The 20341-nt window shown below is 42.2% G+C and overlaps 5 protein-coding genes across 6 annotated transcripts; 4 read left to right on the forward strand and 1 right to left on the reverse strand.

Moving 5' to 3' along the window:
• The first annotated feature begins 375 nt into the window (after nucleotides 1-375).
• On the forward strand, nucleotides 376-4444 carry LOC138604322 (uncharacterized). 2 transcript variants are annotated; one of them, XM_069676233.1, is made up of 12 exons: nucleotides 376-482; nucleotides 832-1033; nucleotides 1227-1259; nucleotides 1453-1568; nucleotides 1668-1776; nucleotides 1928-1963; nucleotides 2057-2089; nucleotides 2202-2435; nucleotides 2565-2668; nucleotides 2800-2965; nucleotides 3045-3103; nucleotides 3225-4444. In XM_069676233.1, the coding sequence occupies exons 1-11, from the start codon at nucleotides 418-420 to the stop codon at nucleotides 3087-3089; spliced, it is 1143 nt and encodes a 380-aa protein (XP_069532334.1). In that variant the 5' UTR covers nucleotides 376-417; the 3' UTR covers nucleotides 3090-3103; nucleotides 3225-4444. The 2 variants fall into 2 exon arrangements, with proteins under 2 accessions (XP_069532334.1, XP_069532336.1); XM_069676235.1 differs by having other exon boundaries at nucleotides 3241-4444.
• Nucleotides 4445-4730: 286 nt separating this feature from the next.
• Nucleotides 4731-8689, forward strand: elob (elongin B). The gene is made up of 4 exons (XM_069675996.1): nucleotides 4731-4786; nucleotides 6178-6312; nucleotides 6891-6999; nucleotides 7192-8689. Exons 1-4 carry the CDS (start codon nucleotides 4784-4786, stop codon nucleotides 7302-7304), a joined length of 360 nt encoding a protein of 119 aa, XP_069532097.1. The 5' UTR covers nucleotides 4731-4783; the 3' UTR covers nucleotides 7305-8689.
• A 760-nt stretch (nucleotides 8690-9449) lies between these two features.
• LOC138604427 (putative nuclease HARBI1) lies at nucleotides 9450-11471 on the forward strand. Its single transcript, XM_069676359.1, has 3 exons — nucleotides 9450-9878; nucleotides 10395-10626; nucleotides 10751-11471. The coding sequence occupies exons 1-3, from the start codon at nucleotides 9570-9572 to the stop codon at nucleotides 11458-11460; spliced, it is 1251 nt and encodes a 416-aa protein (XP_069532460.1). The 5' UTR covers nucleotides 9450-9569; the 3' UTR covers nucleotides 11461-11471.
• A 440-nt stretch (nucleotides 11472-11911) lies between these two features.
• LOC138604393 (uncharacterized) lies at nucleotides 11912-13614 on the reverse strand. Its single transcript, XM_069676318.1, has 2 exons — nucleotides 13453-13614; nucleotides 11912-13145 (listed from the first exon to the last, which is right to left on the reverse strand). The coding sequence occupies exons 1-2, from the start codon at nucleotides 13544-13546 to the stop codon at nucleotides 12538-12540; spliced, it is 702 nt and encodes a 233-aa protein (XP_069532419.1). The 5' UTR covers nucleotides 13547-13614; the 3' UTR covers nucleotides 11912-12537.
• Nucleotides 13615-14217: 603 nt separating this feature from the next.
• Nucleotides 14218-19064, forward strand: armc5 (armadillo repeat containing 5). Its single transcript, XM_069676166.1, has 7 exons — nucleotides 14218-14831; nucleotides 14926-14956; nucleotides 15084-15194; nucleotides 15453-16347; nucleotides 16430-17100; nucleotides 17191-17323; nucleotides 17404-19064. The coding sequence occupies exons 1-7, from the start codon at nucleotides 14466-14468 to the stop codon at nucleotides 18785-18787; spliced, it is 3591 nt and encodes a 1196-aa protein (XP_069532267.1). The 5' UTR covers nucleotides 14218-14465; the 3' UTR covers nucleotides 18788-19064.
• The last annotated feature ends 1277 nt before the right edge of the window (nucleotides 19065-20341 follow it).

A 20341-nucleotide genomic window follows, 5' to 3' on the forward strand; every position in this document is an offset into this window, starting at 1 on the left:
CCATGAGGGGGCACTGTGGCGTATTTATGTGCAACTAGCACATGACGAAGAAGATCAAACAACATCCGTTAGAGAAATTTTCGTCAAAGTGTTAAATTTACAGGCTATTCGCGGAAATAGCCATCTACTGTAAGGGTAGACAACACAAGAGACGCATACACACACACACACACACACACACACACACACACACACACACACACACACACACACACACACAAACATAGCCGGATGCTCCCTTTATTGCAAGATTTCTTCTACGTCATTTTATTCCAGTAGCTTTCACACATGTAATGAGGCTATTATTTTGAAATTTCTGACCGGATATAGCAGTTGTATTGCTGTTACCTTGACTTAGACAACCCGAGCAGCAAAATCACTTTGTTTGGAAGTAAATTTAGCGACATAGTATACTAAATGGGGAGATATAAATGTGCCTACAACTGCGAAAGCTCCAGCGACTCAGATTTGAAGTTTTTTAAGTGAGTTTTGACATTTTTTTGTGTGAAAAAACAGGGTATAGCTAGCAAAACAACGCCAGTCCGGCTAACTTAGCTAACATAAAAAACAGCATCACAGCAGCCACTTTGTCTTTAGGGCCACTTTATTTCTATGTATGAATTGGGTGATTTGTCACATAAAGTGACATTTTGTAGACGAAACGATCAATGGTTTAAACTGAAAATTATACAACAGAAACACTTCAATATTTTACAATGCAGAACTTTTGCCATTAGGATTTAATAGGCAAACTTGTCACTTGTGTTTCCCCCCCACAGCCAAGATGGAGCACATCCGTTTAAGCAATTAATGGGATTTTTGCCTCTACAGGTTTCCCCTGTACAATCCCCGTAAACTCAAGAAATGGTTAAACAACATGAAGTGGGATGACTGGACCCCTTCTCGCTTCTCTGTGCTGTGCAGCAATCACTTTGAGGAACAGTACATCGACAGAACAGGCAAATGTGTGAAACTTCGAGAAGATGCAGTTCCCACCATATTTTCTTCTTTTGATGACACACAGAAAGAAAAGGTTTGCTAGTAATTGTTAAATTAACCGTCAATTGCCTCATTTAGTGGAAAGAAGTACTTTTTAACACAAGGCAGTAAAACCCTTCAACCACGAACAAGCCAGTGGCTTCATTAAAATTACGATTCATCCATTTTTGATTATTCTCTCTAATAAAGATCTCACATGATGTTCTGTCACTTCCCCCCTGATGTAGGCTCCCATCAACCCAAGAAGTAAGCAAAACAAGGTGAGACTAACATCCAACAGTTATCATTAGTCAATTTAGCTAACATGCTTGTCCATCTTTAAATGTTTAAAACATTGTTTGCTAACATAAATCCTTCTTGGACTGAGCTTAAAAATCATTAAACAAATTTCTTTCAACCAATGTCAAACTTTTGAACAAAAGTATGTGTTGTTTTCCTGTTTTGTGAACCCAGCCGTCTGCTGTTAAAGCATCACAGATGAGTCCAGCTCAGTCTCAGACAACCACTCCTGCCACAACAAAGCCCAGCGTCCAGGACAAAGAGCCCAGTCAGGCAGAAGAGCCTTCTGGGTATGTTACCAGGGGACTCCGATATTATCTTCTATGTATAAGTAATGTACCCATTTGAACTGTTGCCTCTTTAATGTGTTGACCACTTTTGGATTTCAGAGACAAAGACCCAAAAACGCCTGAGAGATGGAGGATTATAGTCGATGAAGGACTGATGAAGATTGAGTCATTTCCACATTTCTTCCATGGGGATTACTGTGTGCCGCAGGTAATTGGTGTTATAATGTTTATTTTTAATTGTGTAAGTACTAATCAGTGTATCATAACTTACTGGTATGACATTAGTCAAACTGAAAGCCTTTTTGTGTTCTGTTATGTTTTATTAATGTCCATTTTGTGTGTTGTTTCTCATGCACCAGCGGGATATTCAGTGGGCTCCAGATTATAATGTAAATGTAAGTAGTCCTGGTGAGTTTTGAATTACATTCAACTCTATTTTTCTATATTAAGAAGCTTTCTAATCAAGTGCTCTTTTCTAATTTTGACAGGCAGAAGGGAAAGACCCTGAAAATCGGATAGAGGTAAGCTTCAACATGATGTATTGCAGCAGACTAACATTAAACACAAGCTAAAATGATTGATTATTTCTGCATTCACATTGTATTTCTCCATGATGTACTGTTGTGATGGCAGGTGACAGAGCCGTGGCAGTGGCTCGGTCTGGATGTCAGAGGACCGCTGCCCGAAACTCTGAACGGACACAAATACATGCTGACTGTGACCGACTACTACTCCAAGTGGGTGGAAGCTTTGCCTATGCAGGCCTGCCTCCCTGAACATGTGGCGGAGCACGTCGTTGACATTATTGCTCACTTTGGATACCCGCTCAGGATCCTCTCCAGACTACCGCATGACATAGTCCAGAAAGTAAGCTTCACATGTTTATAAGAAGCTTGCGTTATCCTAATCGCCAGTTTTTGAATCCAAATTTTAATTCAAATGTACTGTCTTTAAAATAAGATAGAGCTCAGATGTGACTTTGTCTCCTAATTCTAGATCAACAGAGAATTGAAAGAGCAGCTGAAGGTCACCGTTGCTCTTGTGGTCCATCATCAGCAGACAGGAACTGCAGATTTGATCACAGAGCAGCTGATTGACAGGTCGGTGCTTTCAGTGATTTTTCAATAGTTTGACAGCTCTGATATTTGTAGCTTTTTGTCACATTTCATATTCACATTATACTGTGGTAAAATGTGCGCTTTGAGATGATTGGTCTTTTTTGGTTTAAAAGGATGGTAAGCGATCTGGTCGAGGAGCACGCACCTGACTGGGACGTCTACCTGCCTGCTAAGGTTTTCAGTCTGTGTTTCAAAGAGCATTCACAGACGAAGGAAAGACCCTTCTCAATACTCTGCTGTAAGGAACACGAGCCGCTTCAATCCCCCAGGCAACTGAATGTAAGTGTAGTGTGTTCACATCTGAGGCTGTTTTTTTTATATATACTGACTGCTGTGTTCTTCACCCTTTACTTCACAGTGGGCTAACGCAAAGATTCAAGAGAGCGCTTTTGTGGTCAGATAGACAGAGGTTATTTGGTGAGTTGAATTTCTTGAATATAATTCTCACAAGGTGTTTTCCAGGAAGGAAAATTCAGTACATTTATTTTTAAAAATGCAATATTTGGGAATTTTACTAACAGTAATGTACAACTTTCAGTGTTATTATTTTTCAGCTCAACTGATGTGGAAATCAAACCGGGCTCGGATTTATTAACAGACCAGGAAGGAGGAGTATCTTTGGGTCATGGAAGTGCTTTAAACTTTGTCATGGATTGTCATGGAAAAGTGCTTGAATTCCACTGTACTCCTGGGCCACAGTGGGAATGTTGGAACCCTGATAGTTTGACCAGGATGAGGACTTTGCTGACTGGAAAGAAGAAGCTGCACATCTCCACTGCCTTCTCCTCTCCAAACAACCAAGTCTTTTTGTTCAACAGCTCAGTACAAGGCCTTTTTTATTCTTGTTATTAAAATGTATTTTAGATGTCAACATTGTACTAATGTTAATTATCTTTAAAATGCTTATGAAGATGTAGCAGGCATGACAGAGCGTGCCGTTTAGTCAAGAATGGAAGTTGAGTTCATAACAATCTAAAAACAGGTTTATAGGTTGAGAGAGGTGATCGCTTAAGACTGAGCCATGAGTCTAATGGATACAACATCAGGATTTGTTCGCATTTTGTACGCTGGCTTCCTGTTTCCAATGCCCAAAGTGATATAACACTCAAAAGCTCCTGTGCCTGATTATTTTTTTTATGTTTTCTGTAAAAAAAAAAAAAAAAGTAAAACATGTCAATAAACATGTTTTGAATAATACTGCTTCGATTACACTGGCAAGGTGCAAAATTAGATTAGAAAAATACTCCTCTGTGATCAGTGAATCATTTTTTAAAAGGAGTTATCTATCAGCACTGTAACTGGTTTGAACTATTTAACCATGCTAGTATTTAAATAGAGTTTGACCTCATTCTGTATAAAATTTTGTGTTGCAGTCTCTAACCTCCCAACCAAGCCACCATATGATTAACAGCAAAACAAATAAACAGATCTTTTACAGCTTGTGGCACACGACCTGAATTGTATGTCGCAGCTGTTGTCCGTCCAGGTGTCCCACCCACTGTGGTAACAGCTGTTAGAAGGCTGAGGGGAGGAAATGAGTCCACATTAGAGAAGCAACCAGTGCAAAGAAACAGCTGTTTGTTTCAAAGGGAAAAATTATTTTCATTATGTCAATTGCGAATTTTAATAAATAAAGTTGAAGTGAACCAGCACAATATAGGAGTGGAAACATCGCATATTTACTACAAACTTAGTAAATAAGGGTAGGAATAGACTTGGACCAAATTTACTCAAGTATTCTCTATACTGCAGTATAAACTATGGTGTCTAAAATGAAAGCGAGACTGTGAATCATGTTATTTGTGTGTATGAATATATAACATAAGCAATGAAAGACAGTTAATAAGGAATAAACTGTAAAGTGACCTTTCACCAGTCGTGGCCAACTCTTCTGTAGTACTGCAATTAGCCAGTTGGTGGTGATATTGTCCCGCCCAGTTGCAATTCAAATGTTAAATGAGAAGAAGAAGAAAGTTTTGCTACCGCCATCTGCTGGAAGGCTTTGGAGTTGCGGGTTGGCTCCCTGATGCTGTGATCTCACAGTTGCCGCTGTGCAGTGGAGGCGTTTTTTTTTCAGTGTGCAACCAACCGCAAGAAATGGTGAGTGAGGAAAACAGGCATAGCTCATAATGAAACGGCCTCTTGACTATCAAAACCTTACTTTAATTTGTCACTAAGTCCTTCCCGATGCGTTAAAATGTCTGCTGTCAGTAGCTGAACCAAGCTTGTCACAAAAAGCGACCACCCTAAAGCTTATGCCTTTGTTTAGCTAACCCTCTGCTATCGTAGGTTAGCTCTCAAACGTTGGTTAACGTCAACAGACGAACTAACGATTACTCGAAATTGCGTTATTATGTTCAAGTCGGTGGCATTTGTTGGCGGAGAAGGGTTCCGACAAAACGGCAGGGATATTAACATTGTTTTGGATAGATGACAGCCCTACGAACAAACTTTGCTTTTGATCAGATAGCTAGCCAGCTATGAAGAAGCTAGCTAGCTAAAGTTGTCAGGGGGTGCTTTTGCTAGGGTGTCGTTATCATTTATGACAAAGCTGGTATGGTTTAGGCAGTGAAATACAGATATTTAAGCATAAGGTACGTTTAAACTCAAAATGTCTTTCGTAAACCTCAATACCGAGTCAATTGAGGAAGCTGTTTTAGCTGACATATCGTTGAACGGTTATCTTAATAACAGCTACCGTCATGACGAGCTAAGCTAGCTCATTATGACGCTACCGAGCAGCTGCCGCACTGTGGCTCTTTAAACTCTTTGGTGCAGGGACAGCTGTGACGTTATGGAGTACCTTTCTTATAATTCTAACTCCATTTACTAACTAATCCCCAAACGGCTGTCACTGCTAACTTCACCCATACTGTTCTTACACAGATGAACCCTGTAGAGTTATGACTGTACATGAACAAGAAGTAATCTATGGGCCAATTTGCTTTAACTTTTGCCAGCAGCCGTTACAGCTGTAGGTTTTATCTGAAACTTTGGTATCTGCTTTCATAGTCGAGCCTTGTACTATGGGGCTTAATACCCTAAATATGAATTTTCTTCTGTTATGTGGTTATTCTGTATTATTAGATAATATATTACTACACTACTTTATGTCAGCACTTTGCTTGGGCATCCTTTTTATGCTCTGATTTGTGACTGTGCTGTAGGTGTTTCAAAATGAAAATTCAACCACAACAACCACATTTTGCTCTGGAGGTTTTACCAAAGATATGCCCAGTTACGAGGAGGTGTAATTATAGATGAAGTATATCTTACACAAGGCATTGTTGATTTTCTAGTTTTCAACAAATCTACTGAAAATACCACAACATGCATTTGTTTCTTAGTGAAATGTGCCTTTTAAAGGTTTCAATCATTTTTGTGAAAACAGCATTTACAGAGTCAACAGCTATGATTTTCTGATGTGAAAATTCTTGTAAATCATCAGTGTCTCATTTCCACTCTTCCCTCTCTTGCCTGATCTCACTCAGGATGTGTTTCTAATGATCAGACGTCATAAGACGACCATCTTCACAGATGCCAAAGAGTCTACCACAGTCTATGAACTGAAGCGCATTGTGGAAGGTATTTTAAAGAGGCCACCAGAAGATCAGAGGCTTTATAAGGTAACCGAACTGGAACATCTTGTACAGTAGCTAACCGCTTCTTTGTTTTTTTTTCTTACTGTCGCTCACATTATTATTATTTATTTGTAACATTATGTGCTAAATGATCAGTTAAAGAAATAGTTGGTGGATTAATCAATAATGAAAATAATCTTTAGTTGTGTTTGCGAACCAATAAGCAGGACCACTGTATGGTGATATTGGATTTTATTTCAATGTGATGGAGAGAGTTGAATTTATGGTTACGAGATAAATCTAAAACAGACATACCCTTTCAAATTATTTATGTATTTCCAGTTCAGTTATTATGTTTTTATGCATGGGTCAAAATATTACGTTTACTGGTGATGCAACATAAAGAACTCATCTTTATCACCATCCCTGACAAACTGTTAACAACCCAAATGTGAAGCTTGAAATTGTTTTTAACAGCATCCTAAATTTAAGCTCAAGTGACAGATTTAATCACCTAGAACGTTAACTGATACTGGTCACCTTATTCTCTTCAGATGCTTTCACGTGACATCTGGAAAGGCTGATAAAGTGCACTGTGTAATGTTTTAAAATATGTTCCCCAGGATGACGTGATGCTTAATGACGGACAAACTCTTGGAAATTGTGGATTTACAAATCAAACAGCCCGACCTCAAGCCCCGGCCACAGTGGGTTTAGCTTTCCGTCTGGGTGGTAAGAGCTTTGATCTTTATTCACCCTCATATCAGACCAGTTTCAGTAAGCGCTGTAGTCATTCGTTTGTTTTATATCATGTCAGTCTTGTAGGTTGATTTTTTTGCTGTGATCTGGTTTACATTGTTTTAGGCATTCCCTCTCCCTCTCTCTTCTAACTGTTGTCGCTTTCTCTCTCTGTCGTTGTCTCAGATGATTCATTTGAGCAGCTGAGGATTGAGTCTTTCTCCACTCCCCCGGAGCTCCCTGACGTCATGAAGCCCCAGGACTCGGGCAGCACAGCCAACGAGCAGGCTGTTCAGTGAGGGAGGGGCTAGGGAAACGAGAGGGACGCACAGGGGGTTCGGAGGGAGGATGCACGGGGGGAGGGAGGGGTTGACTTTTGGGAAGAGTTGCCTCAGCCGGTGAGCTTTACCTCGCCGACAACAGACCTTCAGCTGGGCATAAACAAATCCAAACACGGATTCCCCTTGTTGTAAATTTGAGGGCGGGTGCTTCAAAGTGGTTCATTTGTTCTGAAATCGGTGAACGCATGCTAGATAAATTGATAAATTCACACAAGACCCTTCAGAGATACCTGACGGACTTGTCACGACACTGTCAGTCATCCATGGGATTGGTAAAGGCTGAACATAAAGAATTGTACCTCGTATTTAATTAATTCTAGTCTTTATTTGGGGGTGAGGCGATGCTGCCTTACTTGTGTTTTTTATTTTGCTGGCTTAAACGTGGGAGTTGATAAGGTGTGACATTTTAAGGCTTTTATGTTTGTGTGTTACTTTATTAAACTATTACTAGAATTTAACATGTTTTTGGTCCTTGGCCTGGATATGTGTTGAGACAATAGCTAGGAGTTTGTGAATTTCTAAGTTACTATCTGTATTTCAAAAACTTTTGAACATTATGAATCTGAAATAAAATTGGATTCACCTGTTGGCAGAAGATCTGGCATAAAGATGAACATTTCTTGGTATTTTACTTATCAGTAGTTGTAGTTTTCATACTGTAGCTGCTCACAGAAGTTACTGAGACTGAATGCACTCAGTCGTGGGTATCTACAACACATGTAACGCTGGCGTGGACCTGGTGTTGAAACGAAATGATCCACAGGCAAAGCAGCAATCAAAAATGAATAAATAATTAATATTGTTATATTTTTTATTTTTTTCCTTATTAACAAAGGTGGGGTCTAACCGACTTTTCTCTCCAGTGTTTGATTGTAGCCCATGACATCTTGGAAATGTTGATGAGTAGTGAACCTAAACCGTTTTCAGTTAAAGAAGTAGTTTGTCATGTGATGAGTTATTAACTGTGCCTGTGAGTAGTGGGCTGCACATTTGACTCTCCATTATCCCACAATCATTGCTCTTAGTTCATGCTGCAACTGTGTTGTATTATACACCATGAATACCTTAATGCACATTGTTTTTCTAAAATTAAAGCTGAATTAATAGTTAACTCCTCTCCACATCAAAACACCAAATTTAAGTGTATAACACTGTTCCTCACCATCAGGAAAACTACAAAAAAACAAACACCCCATTAGTTATAACAGGAGGGTATATTCTGGCCTGGGGGTGTTGAATTAATTTGTTAACATAAATGCATTTGAAAATTGAGGCTGTTAAACAGTGGGACATGATCAAAGTTGCACTTGTAACTGATTTAACATTAAAACAACTGTTTTTCACCCTTGTGCACTGTGGTGTTTTTGTATGCCTTTGTAGTAGCACATCAACACAAGAGGGTATTCATTTGTACATTTCTACACACACCATTGGAGGAATACAATCTATGATTGATTTTGCATTACATTTGTAAACTAGCTGGTATCTCGCATAGGGTTTTCTTACTGTGCTAATTAAGGGTCAGTGTCATACAATGAAATAAGCTCTCTTTGCCAAGAGCCATTTGGGTTCCAAATGACTTAATGGTAGGTTAACGTGGGGGGTAGCAATAACCAGGAGCCATTTCAGTAATATCTTTTTAAAATTGACACTTGCAGCCAATCATGGGATGGCTTGTGCTCCAAAAGGAAGTTGTAAGGTATGAAGTTGTGTTCTGATAGTGTCTTTTGTTCATGCAAAAATGTGTCAAAGTGTCTCAATTAGTACTGCAATTATTGACGTATTGGTCGCTTTGTAAATCTGTTTTTTCAATCAATTGTTTGGTTTATCAAATTAAATAGTGATGAATACCTATCATGATGTCCCAGAACAAAGTTTGGAATTCTCCACAACAAAAAATGTATGTATGTATGTAAGAAGCAGAAAAACCTCCCATTCTAGTATATGAAACTAGAGGATGTTTGGATTTTGCTTTTGAATACCCCAAATTGCTGTCAGTCTACTGATTGAATAATCAACGACAAATACACGCAGCTCCGAACTTTCTGACTGCACCTGAACGCAACGTAAGTTAGCAAGTAGTTAGCATTTTGCTAGCAACGGTAGTACGTGATTCCTGTCGAAACAGCGACGTACAGCTGGGTTAACTATTAGGGCTTGCATATGAAGAAATGATGAACTCTTGTTTGACAGACTAAGCGAACATAGACTGTCCGTATCGAAATGGACGTCAGCGAGTATGTTATATCGGCGGGCAGAGCCGTGTTGGACATAGTGGAGCGCGAGTGGCAACCTCTGTCCCCGAGCGAGCTGGAGCAGAGGCTGGATCAGGCGGTGGAGGAGATCCTGGAGGCTGACCTGATAGCTAAACTTAAAACTCAGCCTCCTCCTACCATATACGTACAGTTACTACAGAGTCAGGCTGATGTGCAGCCCCAGGATGTACAGACGACAACATCCAATCCCCAAGAGGAAGATGAACCACCAGAACCTCAAGAACCGCTGCAAAATATAGACAATGCTGCAGTCCAGGTACTGGTCTGTCTACTAACAACCTGAGTCTGTCACTGTTCTTAAAATAAGTTTACATATCAGTCTAAGTTAACAAAATCAGTGTACCTGCCTGCTGTGCACACACACACTTATTATTTACCTTCTTTATGCAAAACTGTGTTAGCCTATATGTAGTATTAACAATCAACATAAGTAGACAAAATCCATCCCAATGTTAGAACTGCACTAGTACTTACAATGTAGGTGTAATACATACATCTAAACATGTGTATTTAACCATGTACATACATACAATGCACAGTATATCCAAACATAGTATCATGTTAACAAAGTGAATCTCTTTTCTGGCTGCCCATTGTTCCAAAAATCGTACAATAATAATGAATCAATGATAAATTCTGCAGAAAATCATCATTTTAGACTTTTGTCACCTCAAAATGTGATGCAATTATGATCAAATTAAGCTGAAATACCTGTTGAATCTACAGATGTTGACTTCTGTAACATAATTCTCTTTTTTCCCCCTTTCATCAGCACATCGCAGACCTGCTTCAGAGCTCCAAATCCAGAGCTCGAATGGCAGGACGAGCTCGCCTATCCCTGTCCCACACCGTCCTCCTGTCCCTCACTCTGCTCACTGAGCGTGTCAGCTACCGCTCTGTCTCCCGCCGCTTCCACTTGGAGAAAGGCAACATCCACAGGATCTTCTTCTCTTTCTGTGAGCGCATCAACATGCTGGAGGAGAGGCACATCAGGTGGCCAGTCGGTAGGTTAATTGTACATTTTGGAGGGAGATTTCTTTGGATGATTGGTGCTATATGTAGTGATTGAAGTGTATTTAAAGGGGTTAAACATTATAATGGTGGGGGTATTTCTTCTCTACTCTGCAGGCAGAGAGGCTTTAGAGGCCCTCATCCCACTTTCCAGTCCAGAGAAGGAAGAGCAAGGTGTCCCTCTGGTCCTGGGTGTGCTGGGACACACCCGCATCCCTATCCGCCTGCCCATAGGAAAACATGATGTGGAGAGCACAGAGCCTGAGGTGAAGAGGATGAAGAAGGAGGCGCATGCTGACTCCTGGCTAAACCTTGAGCTCGTTTGTGACAGTAATGGCCGGTTCTTACACTGCAGAATCAGTAAAGGATCAGACTTGGACAGAGGCAGCACTCTGAGAGACAAACTCAAACAGCACCCTGAACTGATGCCCTCCGGCTCCTGCCTCATAGCCAGATCCGGCTACCCGCTCACTGCCCAGATTTTAACTCCATACTCAGGAAGTCTCGGACCAAGAGAGGAGCTCTTTAACAAGATGCTGGAGGAACATTGTCACATCCTGGATCAGGCTGTTTCCAACCTAAGAGTCAGATTCCAAAGGGTCCGGTATCTGGATATTGGAAACTATGATCGAGCCAGAGCGGTTGTGCTGACTGCCTGTGTGTTGCACAATGTGCTTCTGGACATGGGACAGGTGGTTCATGGAGAAACTGATCAAGAGGAATCTATAACAGGAGAGGAAGAGGGGGAGGTAGACGATGAGGGTATACAGAGACGTGATGCTATCTCAGATTTGTTGTTTAAAAACTTTGATTCCCTAAGCACATAATTTCATAAGGTCTGTTGGATCGCTTGTTTTTATGGATGTAAACAAACAGTTCTGTTATATAAAGACTTATTTTAACAGAATCTCTGCCGCCTTGGTCTGTCTGCACACATAATAATAATCTCATTTCTAATTAGTTTTCTGCAGAAAATTTGGATCATGCAAAGTTATTACAACCATTAAAAAATGACATGTTGCAGTTCATCACTGTCACCACAGAGGGGCAGTGAACTGTTTTGATTCTTAAAGTGTGTTAAGCTCAAACAGGAAGACAATTCTCGCCCAGCAAATACAGCTGCTCGAGTGTTTTTGGAGTACACAGATTACCAATTTATCTTCTAAAACTTTCACAATGAAACAGTCAAAAAAGGTTGTGTTATTTAATATTCCGTCTATTGCTAAACACTTATTTGGTAGGGGCAAAACATTCACAAATGTGGTATTTATTGCAGAACTGTTTATTGGAACACATGGTAAAGTTGCTTTTACTGTCTGATAAAAAAAAAAGCGTATATTATCTTATTAAAAGCTTGTCTATGAATGCTGTTTTGGTGACCCTCAAGATTAACAATTTTTCTCTTTGCTAATGATCATTATCTTGTTATGGGGCCTGTGTTAAATAACATGTTCTACTTTTGCATAGGTTGTTGAAATGAATCTTGAGTTTTTGTCTCTCTTCGACATCAGCACATCGTTATACACGCCTCCACTTTATTACAAAAATAAGTGACGATTACTTCCATCTGGGCATCAACAGAAAAGAACAATTCTGAAGAGCAAAGTAACTCGCTCAAAGTATAAACAGGAGTCATCCAGGTTATCTATCATGTTTCAGTATGTGTCCTATTTTTCCCATATTCTGAAACAACCATTTTGAAATGTTAATTCTGCTCTTCAGCCCTACAGAACTCTGGCCAGACAATTCTTAAACGTCTTAGTGTAAAAATGTGTCAACATTACCAATCTAAAAATGTAATAACAAACATGCTCAAACTTTTCCTAGTGCAGCATAATAAAAAGTCTTTGGCATGAGCAAACGGCACAAATGGAAGTTCAGATTCCCCCCACACCTCTTCCAGCCTAATGTCCATCCTTTGTCTTCTCTGTGCTGCTGTTCCTCTGAGCCAGGCTGGAGATGGCCTGCGCCAAGTTGTTAATGGCGTCTATCTTCCTCTCCTCCAGGGCTTTCTGCTGCGCCCACATGTTCATCTTCCTCTCTTGCAGCTCCATGTACAGCTGTAGGACATCCTGTGGAGGCCGGGGAGCGCAGGGAGCAGCTGTGGCAGGAGGTGTAGGGAGGATGGGGGTGAATCGCTTGCTGGCTATGGCCTTGCCCACTCTGGTCCCACTGAGCTTGGCCCTTCGCTGAGCTTCGATCTCCTCCCTGCTCTTATCGAGGACCTCATGCATGGCCTTGAAGAACTCCCAGTGGACACTGGCTGCCCCAAGCCTCTTGGCCCTCTCAGCATTCCTCCTGTACGTCGCTAATACATTTCTCCACTTAAGGTCACACTCGTATGCCTTCACAGTAACATCAGTGACATCTGACTCCCTCAGTTTTGCATTCACTTTCTCTGCCACCATCTCCCAAAGTTTTTTTTTCTTGCATACTGGTTGTTCAAAAGCTGAGTCCATTTCAAGTCTGGTGTTGACAAGGTGCCATGTGGCCTGCAGCGTCCATATAAATTCTAAGGGGCAAAACACAGGGATATTTATTGTCATTGGTTGATAAATATGACTGCTATAAATCCATCTGTTTTCAAAGTGATAATCTATGTTTGACACCACTTGTCTCACTGAAACTAAAATTTAAAGGTCGTTATTATGACAGCATTTGTTATTAATTATGTAACTGCCAATGGATAAATGTATGACTATAATAACAGCACAGATTGCGCACTCATCAGGCCCTCCCATAGACTATATAAAGAGGGCCTTCCTCGCTTCAAGCGATGACTGGATGAAACGTGTTTAACTTCAGGCTGAGGTACTAACCTGCTTTGGTTTTATCCGTGTCCACACTGGACACAACCGTTTCCTTTCCTTCCACTTCTGTACTTTGTATCACAATTGTCTCGATTACCTCCATGATGTTAAATCATAATAATAAAAGTCCAAGTTTTTGCTTTTTTTATTGGCGGTGTATCTATCGTGGAATTTAACAACCTTTCAGACGCACCGATGCGGCTTCTCGCATCGAGTAAAACGATGACTATAACAACGTTACTTAGCAGCACGGGAAGCGTAGTCCGTTTTGGTTGATACAAAGGGGATTTTGGTTTTCTGGTGTACCAACTAAACTACAATCCCTAAACGCTGCGACCTTTCTAATCCAAGCAACGTTTTTTTCGTCGTCATGGGAAATGTAGTTTCTTAAGGGAGTAATCGCACTCACATATGAGACAGCAGCGAAATTCGAACTACAATTCCCAAATATATCTAACCGCCCCACCTCTTCACTCCCTGCTCCCTCCCTCGATCGCCCCTGTTTTGTTGTTTGGCTAAAGATGGCGTTAGCGGCTAATACAGGCGATTGCATTTTGTTTCACCAAAAGTATTCGGCCAGTGGTAACAAAACATTGATCAACAAGAGCTTTAGTTCGTCATTCAATGTTTAAAAATGTGTTATATTGAGAACAAGTCACGTCCAAACGTAAAATAACGCTTGTTCGGCCTTCGCACGATGTAGGCCTGTTTTTAAGGGAGTGGACCGAAGCTGTTGGAACTCCATCTCCCATCGGCGAGTGCGGCATCAGGTGGTACAATTTTCCTTTTCCATGGTACCTGTAGTTTTCTGACCACACAAGAATGTTAATTTTTGGACATTTTTGAACTCACTAAGGGAACATATACACAAATAAGTGACAATTCAAAATGAAAGGACATGCTATTTAATTTATCGGTGTTTGCCTGGATATGTCAAGTAATTCTTTACTTATAATACCTGTCTGAATTGAGTGGAAGACTATTAAGATAATTGAACCAGCAGCCTGCCAGGCATTTGTACTATGGCTGCATCACCTGTTCAAGGTGACTGGAAACAACCCCGAGTACCCTCCAGAGAAGGGCATCCATCATCACCAGAGTCTTCTTTGACCTGGTGCTTGGCTCACCTCTCCAAACCCGGATCAGGGCCTGAACATCACGGGCAAGGCACAGACAAGAGGTTCGAAGTCTCTCAGTGGCGAGCCCTGGTTGCTATAAGGACACGGCACATCAAAGGGGATAAGGCTGGCATTGCCAGATTCAGAACTCAAGGCGGGCTCCGACCCCTGTTGGAACTTCTTAAAGACCCGGAGTGCTCGAGAAAAACCCTGGACCTGACTCTGAGCATCTTGGCAAACTGCTGCACTGAGCTGGAGACACGTATAGAGGTGAGAAAGAAAGCATTCATAGAAAATTTATAGAACTATGATCTTATCAGAACACCCTATAAGACTTCTTACACTGAAATTGTCTTCACTACAGGTCCGTAAGCTGGATGGAATAGGTATCGTGGGTGAGTGGCAATTTACATTTTAATGAGAATTTTTTTTTCTTAATATGAAAACATTGGGTTTTTTATTTTAACAGCTTATGTCATCTTATCTTGTCACTTATGTCAAAAAAATTGTTGACTGTTTTAGTGGAGATCCTGAAGAGAAATGTAGCCCTGGTGACTGTCCAGAACCGAGCAGCCCGGGCTTTGGGAAACTTGGCCATGGATCCAGAGAGCTCTGCACTCATCCACTCTGCTGGTAAGTCTGAAACACAGGCACTTCTCACAGCATCACTTGTCTATTACCCAGTAGCTTGAATTACAGTTTAAATTGTACTTTTAAAGAAGCAGCAGAGTATAAGTTATTGGTAAAATCTGAGTTCATTACATTTACATTACATTTATTACATAAATTACCGTTAGGCAAATGTGAGAAATAGTAAGCAAACAGTCAATAATGAGAATAATTCTATAAAATAAATAATAATAATAAATCAAAATATTGTTTTTTTTACAGGTGGTGTTCCTCTCCTCCTCATCTGTGTGTCTCTGTCCTCCACCCCGTCATCCCCCACTGCTGCTCCTCCCAAAGACCCCTGTCCTAAACTGGAGTGCGCTCAGTCAGCTGCCCGAGCTCTCCTCTACCTCTCAGACACGCCCTCTAACCGCCTGACACTTCTCACCCAAGGGACCTTATCTGCTCTCGCCCCTCTCATTGCTCCAGAATACCCTCAGGGGCTGAGGCGGGTGGTGCTCAGGACCCTCCACAACCTGACCCAGGGCTGTGGTGTCGAATGTGCCAGGGAGGTGTCCCGTTCTGGGGTCCTGGCTCAGCTCGGCGCCATGGCTTCAGGGGAGTCTGGTAAACCTTTTGAGGAGCTGGCTCTGAAAACGCTGGCCAACATGTGTTCCCAAGGCTGCCTGCGTCCTCTCGTGGGGTCGCTGGGAGCCATTCAGAAGTTCACTGAGGAGGTCAAAAGGGACCCACTGAAGTCTGGAGTCTACCTTAAAGCGCTTTGCTTGTGCTGCAAGGAAGCAGTCAACCGCGCCAAGGTAAAGGAGAGCGGTGGCCTCGAGGCGCTTCTCAGCTTCTTGGCTGCTCATCAGAGTCATCCCCTTTCCCGACTGGCCATCCTGGCCTGCGTGGACTTTGTTTTTGATGAATCTGCTATGGAGCAGTTGCAAGAGTTAGGGCTGGTCCCTCTGCTTGTTGCACGACTGGTTGAGGTCACCAGAGGCGAGGAACCAACCGCTGAGAAGATGGATGTGAGCCTCTCCTCCAGCATGTCTCCAACTGAGCTCCTGCCCTCGACATGTTTCGACTCCTTTGACTTTCCTCCTCCCGAGGGCTACAAGAAGGAAGAGGCTGGTAGAGAGCAAGGTCTTTGTTCATCCAGCTTTTTAAGTCTCAGGTATGGAAAGTTTATTGTGTTTTAACTATTTTACATTGAATTATAAATAATTACATTAACTACATTCTTCTTGCTCTCTTAGGTCCTGGTTGATGTCTGAGGGATTGATCTCCTCAGAGGGAGACCTGCTGGATTCCCCTGGTGTTGAAGGAGAATGGGGGAGTCTTCAGATCCCGACATCGTCGTCCCCTCACACCTCTTCCCCAAACCCTGATTCCCTTTCCTGTCTTAAAACCCCATCTCCATCCAACCCTTCTGCCTCTTCTGTTTCTAAAAAAGTGGCGCAGCCTTCCCCTGTGTCATCTTCAGCCAAGCAACAACTGAAAGTCACTGCTCCGGCTCACAAAAGGAAGCAGCGTGCTCAGTCTGCAACTTGCTTGTCTAAGGTCAACCTAGACACCCCTCCCTTTGTGTCCCGCCCCACAGCTTACCAGCACCCCTACCACCCCGAACCCTGGACTCCAGAGTCGCCCATCCTGCTGCTGCTATCTCGCTTCTCCCACGCCACAGACCCGAGTGCTGCTCTGGTCAGCTCAGGCGTCATGTCCGGCCTGCTCTTCTACCTCACCCAGCACCAGGACCCCAGCAGCAGGTGCCTCCGAATGCTCTGCCGACTGAGCTGCAACCCGAACTGTTTGCAAGCGCTGGTCCGAACCGGCTCGGTCGCACTGATTCATCACCGTCTCTGCCAGAGAGAGGGGGAGAGAGAGGAGAGACAGACGGGCCGAGTGAAAGCCAGAGTCAAACAACTTGGTAAGATAAAGATCTTGATGGATGATAATAGAGTTTGATTTTACATAATTACAGGAGCCGTTTATAATTCTTCACTGACTGTCTCTGTAGGTGTTGCTCTCCTTAATAATCTGCGAGTCCAGTGTGAGTCTGGATTTGGCTCTGGGGTTCTGGCCCATGTGATGTTGTCGGGCTCGGAGTCTGACAAGATGAACTGTGCGCTGTGTCTTCCGTTAATCAGCAGGTGAGTCGTAGATCTATATGAATATGAGCTCTATGAGAGCATCTATATTTGAGCTAATAAACCCTCTTTTTCTCCAACAGCAACAAGTCCCTTTTGAAGAAACTTCTCCTGGACAGTGGTGGTCTGCTCTCGGCTCTACAGCCGTTTGGTTGCGATGAAGATGATGTGGATGAAGACCATCCCGGTGAATGTGGCAAGTTGTTTTCTGATTGGTTTAATTCACCGCATTCTTGCCTGACTTCTCGGCCCCACTCCCTGTACTGCTCCCTCCTCATTGGATGCCTGTCCGCCCTGATGAGTGCCACCAAAATGGAGCTTGACAAAAAAAGTCCAGTTTCAGCACCATCAGTCAGTAAGAGCGACGGAGCTTCACCCCCTCCCTCAAAAAGGCCACGCCTGACTAACAGCTGTCCTTATGGAGCTTCAAATTTTGACCTCCTCTTGCTGCTGGACGATGGGACTCGGGTCCGAGCGTGCAGGGAGGCTGTGGCCGGGGCTGAAGGGGCAGACGGGGTCGGCTCTGAATACTTCAGGGCTCTGTTGAGAGGCGGATTTGGAGAAGCTCAGGGTGATGCCGAAGACGCCATCCTAATTAAAGATGTTAGCAAAGGTATGCTGCTCCCAGTGCTGCATTACCTGCATGGATGTTGCCTTACAAGAGAAGGAGAAGAAGCAGAAGGGAAAGGACAGTGTCAGATTTTGGACACATTAGTCCTTGAAGGACTAAGAATCTGCCAAAAAGACACAGATGATCACAAAACAGAGGACTTTCAGAAAACATCTTTAGGCGAGGTGATGATTGGCGCGAGCAGATTTTTGGTGACTGAGCTGCAGAGAGAGTTGGAGGACCTCTGCGTGTCTCTTCTCCTGTCCAAGGCTTCAAGTCGAGCTGCATCAGCTTCCAAAGAGGACAACACTGAAAGGGCTGCGTCTAAAGCGGACCAAGAATGCCTCGAGTCCGCTGAGGAGAACCTGGCTAGTAGAACATCTGAGTTAGAGTTGACTGGTGTTCAAGTGCAGACAAAGAAACCAAATAGCTCCTCACATCAGACAGATAGTAAATCGTCTTCATCTGGAGTTCAAAAGCCAAGCAGAGGACTCAGTTCAACTTCAAACTCTAAGACAATCAAAAGTGTTGCAGACAAATCACTTGTTCAAGAAGAGTTGAGATTAAGACCAAAGAACTTGATGAAAAGTTCAGCACAGCTTCTAAAAGCGTCAGCTAAAGGAGGCGAGGCCCTGGCCGCCCTCCTCCCCCAGTTGTACTGGTTTTCACAGCGGCACAGCTACCCAGCACTGGGTCGGGCCTGCTTATCTCTGCTGCTGGGCTGTCAGGACTGTCATCAACCTTTCGCGTCCTCCTCCCTCGCTGGAGACTGCCTTCACAGACTCGCCAGAGAGACCGACTGTGCGGAGACTCTGAGAAAGGATCTCCTCAGTCTGGCCACAGCAGCTCTGAGCTGAGCGAGGAGGGAGAGTTGGGTGATTGCAGGCGTGAATTTAGTGGGCTCAGATTTCTACGATTACCTCAAAAACACGCTGTATTTCAACAACTTCCTGTTCATTTATTTTCGTAACTGGAAGCAAACATTTCTCTTTAGTTTAGATGTAATCTGATATAAACTGTAGCCCGTCCCAGCATGACTTTATGTATCATAATTTCCTTTTGTTTGATTAACTTCTGATGACATATGTATTGTAATGTGTATAGAAAGATTTCAACTGTTCCATATTAATTTATGCCACTGAATATATTGTTGGAACATCACACTGCTCTTGTTGTCTTGTTTTTGTGAGTGTGAGTTTACAGAATGGCTACAATAACCCGACTGGGGTTTTGGGTAACGTCAGCTATCTTACTTGAACTACACACACAGAGAGCAAAATTATGGAAGCCCTTAGCAGACATACATCTCGACTTATTCATCTCGTTATCACGAGATAACGATGGGCGCCACCATAACGTTAGATGATCATAACTCGTATCCCCAGAGTTGCAAAAGCCCAAAACAAACATAGAAACAGGCTTCACTTACCTCACTAGTGTGGGCAATGGGAGCATGGCATGCCCTGGTCTGAAATATCACAGTGACCAACCTGTTGTTTGTTTTCTAGATCGCCAGAAAAATTATCAGGTTATCACAAGAAAACGAGTCTTGTTATCCAAATAACAAGAAAAATAAGTCGAGATCTTGAGAAAACGACCAAAATAGAAATAACTCATTATCATGGAAAAACTGAGTAAATAAAATGCATGGATGCATGTCTGCTTGGGGCTTCCGTACAAAACGGGTAATGGTTAGCCATAACATTTCTTTCATAACATTTATGGTCTCCAGAAGATGAATCAAAATGATTTTGGTCTCTAGACTTTTCCACTAGTTTCCCTTCTTCCCTTTTTGCACTTTCCAGAAGACTTTATATGAAGTTCCATATCCTATATCTATAGGAATATGTAGTTTTAAGTAATTTAAACCATATCAATATAGTTTACATCTCCCCTCTCCTGCTTCTCTGTGAACAAGAAAAGGGTGAAAGAACAGGAAGAGTAACTTCTAAACCTGCATTGTATCAGGCCTGATTGAGGAAGCAGTTAGCTCTACAATAGCCCCAATGTAAAGCTGAGTGCAGTGACTGTACAGTTGTGACATCACAACCTTATGGAAGCCCTGACGTCTCCTTTAAAGAGAGACAGGCTGTGCACATATCTCTGTGCACTGAATGATTTAGTTTTTTATATCACACAGAGACTTTCTTCATAATAACTAAAGACTCTTATTTTACAATATGGGGCCTTTTAAAGGACAAGAATTGCTGAAAACATAACTGCTGTAAAAACACAATTCTTACATAGAACATGTGACTTCACCACATAAATAAATGAAAAAGATATAACTACCAAATTTATTACCTATAGGCAACGTGGTTTTTAATGTTTGAGCTTTAAAAGTATGTCCCATACTTTTAACGACTCTTTTTTTTAAAATCTTTTGGCAGGCAATAGAGCTGTGGCACAGT

The sequence above is a fragment of the Semicossyphus pulcher genome, unplaced genomic scaffold (genome assembly GCF_022749685.1).
Source record: "Semicossyphus pulcher isolate SPU_LCO1_2020_fin unplaced genomic scaffold, fSemPul1.0.p SCAF_25, whole genome shotgun sequence".
Lineage (NCBI taxonomy): Eukaryota > Metazoa > Chordata > Actinopteri > Labriformes > Labridae > Semicossyphus > Semicossyphus pulcher.